The sequence below is a fragment of the Austrofundulus limnaeus genome, unplaced genomic scaffold, assembly GCF_001266775.1.
Source record: "Austrofundulus limnaeus strain Quisiro unplaced genomic scaffold, Austrofundulus_limnaeus-1.0 Scaffold8, whole genome shotgun sequence".
Classification (NCBI taxonomy): domain Eukaryota; kingdom Metazoa; phylum Chordata; class Actinopteri; order Cyprinodontiformes; family Rivulidae; genus Austrofundulus; species Austrofundulus limnaeus.
This window is the reverse complement of record NW_013952410.1, coordinates 2907828-2918808: the sequence shown is the minus strand read 5'-3', so window position 1 is coordinate 2918808 and position 10981 is coordinate 2907828. Positions and strand designations below refer to the sequence as shown.

Below are 10981 nucleotides of genomic sequence, written 5' to 3'. Positions count from 1 at the left end.
GTGTGTGTGTGTGTGTGTGTGTGTGTGTGTGTGTGTGTGTGTGTGTGTCTGTGTGTGTGTGTGTCAATTTGTTGTATTTGTGGTACTAAAATGTAATGCATGATTTTAAAGCCAAACTTTTTTTTCTATAAATGGTTACCTAAATACATCTCCATTCCCTTATGTATCATGTCTTGTTTTACTCATCCCTCCGTCCACTAATTGTCTTCAGATGTCTCATAATAAAATCAGTTGCATTTCAATTTCACCCATTTTTCCCTTCTAAATATTTCTTGTTTATTTATTTGAGTCTACTATAATGTATCTTTAATCAGTGACATTTTCTTCTTGTTTTTTGTTAGAAATATCAGTACCTATAAATAATGTTTATGTGAGACTTTCATTATGTGTAGTATTAATGTAAAGAATGACATACATTTTAGAATGAATGAATGACTTCTAAGCTTGCTTTTATTAAAAACAGATCACAACATACATTTACTGCACGTGATTTTTTATTCAAGTACATTAGCTTGCATATTACACAAACAAGAAATGAAAAATGTCCAAAGACAACAAGTTTAGGCACACTGAGGAGTGCATCGACAGGCCAGGTGGGCTTCAGCGTTCTCCATCTGGTCAATGCTCTTCTCGTAGATGTTGCTGAGTGCATCAGAACGATTCAGGTTTGACTCTGCATCATGGAGGAGAATAAAACAGTTAAGGCTTGTTTCTGGTTAGATCATAACGATGGTAAAATTGACTTCCTTTCAGACTCACCGAGAGGCACGCAGTGGTAACCAACTTTGACGAAGGTGGTTCTCACAGGCGTGCAGCCAGGCAAACAACGCAGCACGGGCTCAACAGAGTAACATTTGGCCTGCTCGCCTTCCAGACTGGCCTGCTTTTCCAGCTTTACAGACTCAAGCTGCATGAAACACTCTGGAAAGAGTTTGAGTTGAAGGTAAGCAATTAAATCATGCATGTTAACATTCGGGGGTTAATTTAACTTGCTCTTCATTGTCCCAAATCCTTACATCTTAGCCTGCTAAGTTAGCCTGGTTAAAACCAGCCCCTTCTCCTTCGGAAACCAGAATTGAACAGAACTGCATAAGAAGGCAAGGGCCAGGCTACTGCTAAGTACTATTATTCTAAAACTGAAAGGTCAAAAAAAGGCTGTATGTTTTTTGGTTGTTTGTTTTTGTTTTTGGCTTAAAAAAACGCTGTATGTTTTACCAGAAGCATCACGGCAACTCTTTCCTGGTAGAACCCAGGAATGAGAAAAGCTGGTTGCATTCTTGGCCACCCGGTCGTTGGGCATACGGTACTCCTTTCTGACTTCACCGTCGGCTTTTCCACACAGTCCGCAAGTCTGACCTTTCATCCAGTCTACAACTTTAACCTGAAAAACAAATGCAGCTTCATGATGACATTATTTTTATATGACGATTGCCTACAGTAAGAGGATTCATTGAATCACCTTTAGTTCACTGAAGCTGTAGTAGACCTCCTGAAGGCCATGACCTGGAGCAATGAGAGAGATGCCCTCGTCTTTCTTTCTGATGGTTATGCTGCCTGTAATAAATGAGAATATGTGTAAGTAACTGATATTTTAGTTTTTAATAAACTCAATGGATGTGACCAGGCAGGTAAATTTTCTTTGATAAAACAAAACACCTTCTGGATGCTGATATGGCAGATTGTTGGCAGGGATTTCCACTCCATTAACCTTCACCATGATAGCACTATCCTTGGGATATATGTCAATGTCACTGTTGGAATAAAACAGTTTCAATACAAGTTATTTTTTTGGTACTGCAGAACTAGACTTTTGTTGTTGTTGTTGTTGTTTTTGTCTCCCATATGTATACTGRTGTCTCTTACATGTTGTGAATCTTGACGTTGATCTCATTCTTTTCGTGTGTCTGGTCCCTCCTCAGTAGAACTAAGAATTTGAGTTCTGATGTGCAATCTTGAGCCACAACCTGGTAACAGGAGATTGGCATCTCGGTCTTGTAAGTTCTGTTGTTGAATGTGACCACTTTGTCTTTAAGCACGTTACACTCAGCTGGAATATAAAAAAAGAAGAGGGGAAAAAAATACAAATTTAGCCACATAAAGATTGTTATTAATATTTGATTGGAACATATTCAGTCAGTTCACCTGCAAGAGCCTTGGTGAGCATGTAGGTGATCTTGTCACTCCAGTTGTCTGAGTATGACTCCAGCTCATTGGCAGTGTTGCTGATTGGCAGGTAAATAGGCAGACTAACTCCCAGTTTGTAAAGGGTGCTCTATAATATTGAATCACAACAGACATTTGTATAATCTACATAAAGCAAAAACTACACTGAACTAAAAATGTGTCACAACAGCGCACCTTTGGTGTCTTCAGTGTAACATTCAAGCTTGTCTCGTTGGCAACAGATAAAATCAGTTTGATCTCTTTAGCTTTATTAACAACTCTTGTCTGGTTTACTCCATACTGCACAGCAGTACGAGAAAGGTACTCGGAGATCCTAAAGAGACAAGCAGTTCATGGTGTTAAACTTTTTTCTGAAGGCCATCATGCAAGTTATTAAGAAGTGGTAGACAAGTATGAGAACAGAATGTGTTACTGAAGTAAGTGATTCCCACTTTTCAGCCACAATGTCTGAGAACATTTACAAATATTCCTCAGTTTGTAATGTTACCATTTTGCATATCTTGTCATGCCCTCAGGGAGTCTGGCCCAGGCTAGCTTCACACGGACGGCAGGCTCTTTAGCAACGACACCGGTCTCAGCTGTGATTGTAGCGTTGTACTGCTTGCATTCAATGCCCCAAGTAACCCTGGCCTGAATTAAAATATAATCCATTAAATTTCAAGCAGCATGTTACTTTCCTCTCTCTTGATGGAGGCGTTTAGTGAATACTTGCCATCAGCTTGTGGTAGCTCAGCACGACACCGTCGGCACAAATTCTCCACTTGTCATCTTCAGTGAGGTTGGCGACGATGACCTGCACTCTGGCATCTTCTTTGTCGTAATAAGCTGCAATCTGATAACCCTGACTCTTGTGGTCAACTCTAACAGCACGGATGACAATGGTGGCTGCTGGCTTGATAGTGTTGGAGAGGTATTTGGCCTGAATGTGTAAGGAAGAAATGTGCATCAATTTTATGCAATATATTTTTCTTTTGTATTTAATTTCACAACTATGTACACCTTGACCTGTTGACTCACCTTATTGTAGATGTCTTCAAAACTCTGGGCACTGCTCTTGCTGCTGGTGCGCTCTACAGAGATGGAATGCTACAAACAAACATTTTCCCTTGCTCAGTAAGGCTTGTATATTAGTCTGAATTCCCCCCTAATAAGTTAATCTCTTGTCATTTTAGATAAATGCAACTAATGAATGAGAGAAATCTGATTATTACCTGGTGGATGTGGTGCTTGGTGAAGTTCATTTCATACAGTTCTTGCTGTAGTAGAAGAATAAGTAAATACAAAGCTATAACTTGCTTCAAATAGTCGTRGAAAAGCTTTTCTGTTTGGGTTTTGACACAAGACTCACTTTAGACATGGAGCTGGAGGATGAACTGCTGGTCTGGAGAGATGACCTACTGGACTGGAGAGATGTCCGGCTGCTGGATGAGCTTCTTGAGCTCCTGCTGGGGGAACTGCTGGATGATCTGCTGGATGATTTGTCTGATTTGATGTTGATGAGGTCAGTAAGATCAATCATCCTACTCTTGCGGCTAGAGGAGGAGATGGAGGAACTCTTGGACCATCTAGAGGAGGAGGCGCTTGAACTCGAGCTGCTGGTGCGAGAGTTGGTGGACTGAGAGCTGCTAGAGCTAGACGAAACTGATGTGCTGTTCTTCAGACCAGGAACCAGAATCTTCTTTAGTTTCATCAAGACATTTTTGTCCTCAAGAGGCTCCTCCTCCTCTTCCTCCTCTCTCAAGTTAACTACCTTGATGAGCTTATCTGCTGCTTTTTCTCCGACCTGAACCTCAATTTCAATCTTTTCAATAGCTGGTCCAGCAGCTGAAATTTGGATGAATTAAAACAAAACAAAACAAAAATTAATATATATTTTTTTCCATTTCTCTCATTGTCACTTTGTTTAAAAACTTGAATTCACTAGTTTTACTTGCCTGGAGAAACTTTAACTTCAATGGCATGCTTCCCCATCATGGCATAGAGTGGGGACTTTTTCAAGAAAATGGCATTGCGGGACTCAATCTCAGTGCAGGCTTTGATTCCAAATGTTTCAGTTGCAACACACAGTTTCTTCCAAAATGCTTTGGGGAGCTTTATTGTGTTGACCATTTGACTTTCCATGTTAACAGGAAGGATTTCAGATGATTCAGACTGTAAAATCGCAATTAGGAGTTACCTAAAATTTTCTTGAACTGAAAAATATGATGAAAATCCCACCTACCATGCTGTCATTAAAAGAGGAGGACATCCATGAAGACTCTGAGGTGGCATTCCTCCTTAAAGTCTCAGCTGGAAAAATTGGTGTGATTTTGGCACCTGCAAGGTCTTCCACATTTCTTGCGATAGCCACAGTTTCAACACTTAAGCAGAAAAAAGAAACGTGTTAAAAAAACAAACAAAAAAAAAAAAACACAATATTGAAGTTTTCTTTCTAGATATACACATACAGTGCAGATGCAATTGTGTTAACTCCCTCAACAGGCAGGAGCTGGAAGTTAAAGTAGCCATCCTTTATATCAAGTCTTGCCTCCATCTTCTCAGGAACGATTGAGTGAACTTTGGCTTTTGTCAACATAGTAGCCTGGAGGAAAGCTGTGTTCACACCCATAACTGCATAGGTGTGCATGGAAACACTGCAAATGAAGAGAAATTAACAGATTAAGCAAGGTATAGTGTGTTTGTTTTCTATTTATAGAGCCCCATAAAAGTGGGTTACCTTGGAGCAATTGCAGACTGCAAAGAAATGTCTGATTTAAGAAGCTGTCCAAGATGGAAGTCCTTAGACAGAGGTGGTGTCACTGTGGCTTTTACTGTGAAAGACAAGATTTTTATATGTTCAGTTTAAACCATACTCTTAGACACTCAAATGTWACACTGCATTACCTTCAATGGATGCAGCAACAACAGCAGCAGTGTAGAAACTATACTCCATGGGTAAACCAAGAKTGGTGGGGAAAACACGACGAACCTCAGCGGCCAGTATCGGCATAGAATATTTTCGTGTGTAACCAGACAGCAGAGCTTCCAATACCTTTCTGCCATATGTGTGAATCTCAAGTCCACTTGTAAGCTGTTAAAAACAAAGTTAATTATGAGACCAAGCTTCTATATTAAAGTTTATAAAAAATTTCAAATATAGGAAACTGTAGGTGATGTTTAACCTGAATAAGCTGTTCCACCATTGCTTTGTCGATGTTTACAAATGCAACTTCCTGTCCAAAAACCTTCAGAGATAGAGAACCCAGGGGATGTCTTGAAGGATTAGCTCTCCATTCAGTCAGCTGTATGAAAAATAAAATGTTAAAAGCAGCTATCAGAAAGGCATATAGCAGTTGGTGTTTTCACTGTGAAAATGTAATTTATACTTACAGCCTTGATGGCTTGTTTCATCTTAGTGATCCTGTCTGCGCTCTCTGGAACATCACGGATTTTCAAAAGAGCCTCTTGCAGTCCATCGGTTCTTGCTCCAAACTGTAAAAGAAAAAAAAATTCCCAAAGTTTTTTTTAAATAATAATACTAGAGTGTTTTTTAGCTGCATTAAAAAAATTCTATTTAAATCTAATGTAAATACTTTACTGTAACAAGTCTTTACATCTAAAATAAATGTTTAAATATGACAATCATACCTCAAAAACATCAACGTGAACTCCAGCAAAATAAGTGCGAGCTTTTGTCATAATGGTTTTTGGCAAAACGGTGGCAACATCATTAATGTAGTAGGCACTGGCAGCAGCACCCAGCATCCAAGGATCTAGGGGACAAAAGACATAAACCATCAGACCCTTTTTCAATGCATGTGAAATCTGTAAGTGTACACTGTAGTTCTGTAAAGTTCTTACTGTAATAAGTATCATAATAAAAAGCTCTGCTGAAGCGGTAGCTCAGCCTGTCAAGTTTGGGGCTGAGCATCCTTATGGCAACAGTGCAGGCAGCAGCGCTGTAAGGAAAATATAAACATTTAAAACTCTTGCTACTTATGTATTTCAAAATGTTTCATAAAATGTACAATCAGTTCTTACACAGAGGAATGGTCTGGTGTGGTGGCCCTTCTAAGGGCCTTCATGTAGGTGTAGACAAAACTGGTAACCTGTAGGTTTGCTTCATTCAAGAGGCTCTGAGAAAGTGTGGTGACCAGACCCATGGGCAGTTTGGTCTCAAAAAGAACAATGGCAGCAACCATACGGAGCTCTGGCTCAAGATGCTTGTCCATATAGAGCTGAACAACCATGTCCTGAGTCTAAATCAGAAAAGACAATCTGAGTACATCTGCATGCAAGAAATAGGCCTTTGACATTTTCATCATAAAAAGAAGAAAGTTAGAAGTGTTGCTTTACCATCTTGGGTTCCCTCTTTGCAATTTTCCGCAGTGCCAAAACAGCTTCGATGTGAACTTTGTGTGGGAGAGTGGAAGCAGCGTTGCCAAAGCCGGGCAGAAGTTTCATGATTGTCTTCAGGCTGCTGGGATGTCCAGCATTACCCAGAACTTTGAGAGCAAGAGTGAGCTCATCATTGTCACGTTTTTCAAGGGCCCGAACTACGAGATCATGAACAGGCTATGGAAGAGAGAGAGAAGACCAGTAAAATTAACAATGGAAGAACTTTTTTGGTTCTCTTTTGAACACAAATACAAAAACTACACACACCCTGACAAGCTCGGCTGAACATGAAGGGTTCTCAGCGCAGTATTTATCAATCATGGTACCAAAGCCCAGCATGGCAATCTCGCTCAAGAAAAGATTTTCTTTAATCTTGGGGGTCACAGCCAAGCCCTGAAGAGAGGTAAAAAAAAAAAGACTTTATTATATGAAGCTGTTCATAATGCAYTGCAAATAAACAGAATGACTTTGTACTGTACACCAACTTGCCTCCAAAAGCTTGATGGCCTCCAGGTCTGGTACTACTGACTGTACGGAAAGCATTAAGGCTTGAGCAGCTTCAAAATAAGTTAATTCCCCAGCAATGAACTTCTCCTTGATAAATTTAAGAGTGATGTGATTACCAAYGGCTGGGAAAGAACTCAGCATCCAATGTCTATGAGACAAAAATGCAAAATGCAATCACAGTGATTTATCCATATGCATTACTTTTGAGATTATTTTCTGAGTGCAAGTGCCATTATTACCTGTAATCATTTCTGGCTTTGAACTGGCTCCAGAGGGCTTCAATAGTCTCATAWTTGGCAACACGCAGCAGCTGGACGAGCTCAAGAAATTTCAGAGGTGATTCTTCACTGGCCTTGCCCAAATTGGAGTTTACCAGGTAGTTCAAGGTCTCAATGATCTGTCATAAAGCATGTTTCCTAATTAAACGTTTGGAATTTCAAGAAAAACCAGAGTGGAAAAGAATGTTTCACAAAGTACCTGAGCCGCAACGTTGCTGATCCTCAGAAGTTGAATTGGTGTCTGGAGAAGCTCAGTGCCCATCTCGTACTTAAGCGATCCGCGAGGAAGATAGTCAGCTTTGATAGGCTCTATTGTGGTCATCTTGATATCCAAAAATTTCAGGATTTGCCTGTGAACATATCGGATTGTCAAATGATTCAGCTGACTCTCATAGACCCTTTCTGAAAATTTTAGAAGAATTTAAAGCACATACTTAGTTTCTGTCTGGGCAGCACCATTTATGATGTTGAAAGGCGAGTACTGGATAAGCTCTGATGAGGTTGCTTCCAAAATTAAAGAACCAGAAGCTGAGGGCTTCAGGGTGTAGGTCACAGCAGTTGCTCCTTTTAAGGATTTTGCCCGCTGCATTGATACAACACACAGTATTATAGATCCAGTAATTTTGCTTTTGTTAAAGAGAGTAGGAGGGAAAAGGAAAACAGTACTTACAGACTCACATTCCACACATCTGTCAGCATATCCTGCCAAGCCAATGTCCATATAAACTCTATCGGGGCAATTGGTCAGGTCCTTGGTCTTGGTCAGGTGGATGCGGTCAGCCTTTGAGTCTTCATTAATGACGTAGTGGGTCTTGCACACACCCTGAACTCCAAGCTAGTTTGAGAAAAATAAAATAAAATTCTTAATGAACACTGCATTGTTTGTCAAGTAGACCGATGWAAGTGAGCCATTTGTACCTCTTGCATCTCATACACATTTTGTGTCTTCTTGATGTTCATCTGAAGGATGTTGAGGATTCCCCTGTAGATGTTCAGCACGGTTGCAGAGACGCCTTCAGGTGCATACACTTTACCGACCACACCGTTGGCATACTCAAACTTGATAGGAGTCAAGAGCTGAGCAGACAGGACTGAAGTGAGCTTGGTGGCGGGGCGGTAATCCTCTTTGGGCCAGATGCCGCTGTATTCATAAAGCATAGGATCTACAAGCTGCAAGTTGGAAATGGARTTCAATTGAAGGATCTGTTTCTTTGCATGGATAAAAGTTTTATTGTGGAAAAATGTTGGTAGTGAAAAATGCTCTTTGCCTTCAGAATGTAGCTGTCTGAGTCCGTTGCGCCAATCAAGACTTTGCTTTGAATTTTCACCCCAGCTCGTGCCAGGCCCTCCTCAGGCAAGCCCCCCAGAAGATGTGCTTCATATTTGTACTCATAAGTTTTTCCAGAAGCAAACTCTGGGGCTATAACAAAAGAAAAGTTTAATTTAAGCYGTACAACACAAGAATGCTGCTACCTATACTGTTTTATTTAAAACAAGAAATAACTTACCATAGCTCACCTGGTTACCAGCTGCAAAACAATAAAATATTAGTTTGGTATTTAAAAATAATCAATAAATATTGTAAATGGTTCAGTAAAATGTTATAAAGATCAAGTTATTTTTCTTTAACTTCTTAGTTGGATATTGTATTTTTTCTCTGTCATTTGGAAGCTATAAAAACATCTGAACTTTCTTACACTATCATATTTTAAAATGAAGGTAATGTCTTTTGTTTTTGTCTTGAAAAGGACAATTTCTCTGGCACGGTGTTCACTTTTCATCCAGTTTTATCTCACAATAGATAAAGAAAAAAATGCAGTTAACCATAAGCTACACTTTTGCATCCTATTTGAAAAAAGGTGTACTCACCCGCAAGGGCTAAGGTAAGAGCTAGTACAAACACCTTCATGCCTGGCTGGTGTRAACGTCTGCATTCCAAAGCTCTCTTTTTTAAAGCCAATTTTTGCTGACGTTGTCTGTCCATATATAACATTAACTAAATGTTGACTGTCATTACCGCTAATGTTACTGTGCCCTGATCATGAAGATTAGACTGAGTAAATAAATCAACTGAAAACGTTAGTGCCTTAACCTGACTCCTGGTTTCTCTGAAGYCCCCTTTTTTACCTGACTGTGGTATTTTAAAGATATTAAATGCAATGGAATCTCAAAGTACTTAAACTCTTCAGTTAAACTCAAGTTATACAAAACCGCACCCTGGGAGGTAAAAAAAAAAAAAAAATCAATGTTAATACCGATTTGTGTCACACATAAAGACCAGATGCTCTCCTGCTTTGACAGTGAAATGTCACAATGTCCTGACCTGTTATTCTTTCACAATACTGCCGTTTTAGATTAGACACTGTTGACTCTCCAAAGGCAATAAATGCAGGTCTCATTTTAATTTAGAAAGACAAACTACATGTTCTCTGTTTGTACTGTTGTTTCTTAATATACGTGTTTTTTGACTATTTCCTTGTATTTCTTTGCTTGCGCGGGACATTTAGATTCATTTAAAAGTTTTTGATTATCAACAAAGTCTGGATTTGAGTCCTCCTCACACAGTAGTCTACACTCAGCCTCTTAAAAATAATTTCATGAGTTTGAAAATTTGTCAAAACTTCTGATAAAATCTGAACGATCATCTTCAGGATCAAAGCTTGTGGAAGAGACATCGTCACATTCTTCCAACTTCAGCATATATTCACAAATTCATCAAATCTTTGAGTATATCATTCATAGTTTTAAAGCAAAATCAAAACATCGCTAATCAAAAAAATGGTCCACAAATATGGGTAAAACAATAAACAAACACAACTAGTTCAATTAGAGATTACTGTCCATCCTTTTTGGTACCTACTTTGTTATACAATTAATTATTTTGTCTTTATCCAATGGTTTGTTTATGTATATTTAAAAAAGTAACTCCAGCACCAACTATCTCAATGTTTTTTTTAGCTGTTGCCATTTTATCTTGTTAATCCACCTACAAAATTTACCAATTTGTACAATAAAAACAGATATTTATATGAGGCAGCATCAAAAGAAACAGTGGTAAACTGGTGTAATAGGTTAGGTTTTTTTATGCTGTTTGTCAGTGAGTATCTTCTGCTGTACCTTGGAAAAATAAACAAACTCTCAAGTCAGGTTGAACCAGTGACAGGTTAAAAATAATTCTTGAAATAAAGATAAACTTGAATTTTGTATCTGTGAAACTGTTCCTGAAAGGTCACGGGTCAAAATGACCTGTAAATAACAGGTACAACATGTAACAGCCTACTCACAACTATGTTTTTAGTAATTCCACCACCGCTATAAGAATTTGTAAGATTTAAATGACACATGCAGGGAAATATTCAGATTGACCTTTATTTTATTTCTATTTGAAAGAAAACAATTGAGAATGATGTTACTTTTTGTTTTAAGAGAGAAAAATACTTATTTTTCCTAACCCTATTTACAAAACAAACCTTTATTTTAATAACTTCATTACACATTCTTTCCAGTTACCTTTCAAAATAAAATACTCCATTGTTTGCCTTTCAAATTTTCAGCAGAAAAATAAAACGACACGTTATTTTCAAACATCGGGCTTGTGTTACAACATCCAGTTTCCCACCACTGTAGGTTATACC

At 38.7% G+C, this 10981-nt stretch overlaps 1 protein-coding gene across 1 annotated transcript; it reads right to left on the bottom strand.

The window, feature by feature from the left end:
- Positions 1–476: 476 nt before the first annotated feature.
- LOC106511425 (vitellogenin-2) lies at positions 477–9793 on the bottom strand. Its single transcript, XM_014000190.1, has 34 exons — positions 9216–9793; positions 8855–8875; positions 8615–8766; positions 8265–8516; positions 8017–8181; positions 7781–7929; positions 7546–7696; positions 7308–7465; positions 7051–7216; positions 6829–6954; positions 6520–6738; positions 6205–6422; positions 6025–6122; positions 5812–5936; positions 5554–5655; positions 5346–5465; positions 5068–5254; positions 4901–4994; positions 4632–4817; positions 4406–4544; positions 4119–4335; positions 3533–4008; positions 3396–3440; positions 3202–3270; positions 2897–3103; positions 2672–2814; positions 2359–2497; positions 2143–2272; positions 1864–2047; positions 1657–1751; positions 1460–1554; positions 1216–1381; positions 760–921; positions 477–673 (listed from the first exon to the last, which is right to left on the bottom strand). Exons 1-34 carry the CDS (start codon positions 9337–9339, stop codon positions 561–563), a joined length of 5193 nt encoding a protein of 1730 aa, XP_013855644.1. The 5' UTR covers positions 9340–9793; the 3' UTR covers positions 477–560.
- Between the last annotated feature and the right edge of the window lie 1188 nt (positions 9794–10981).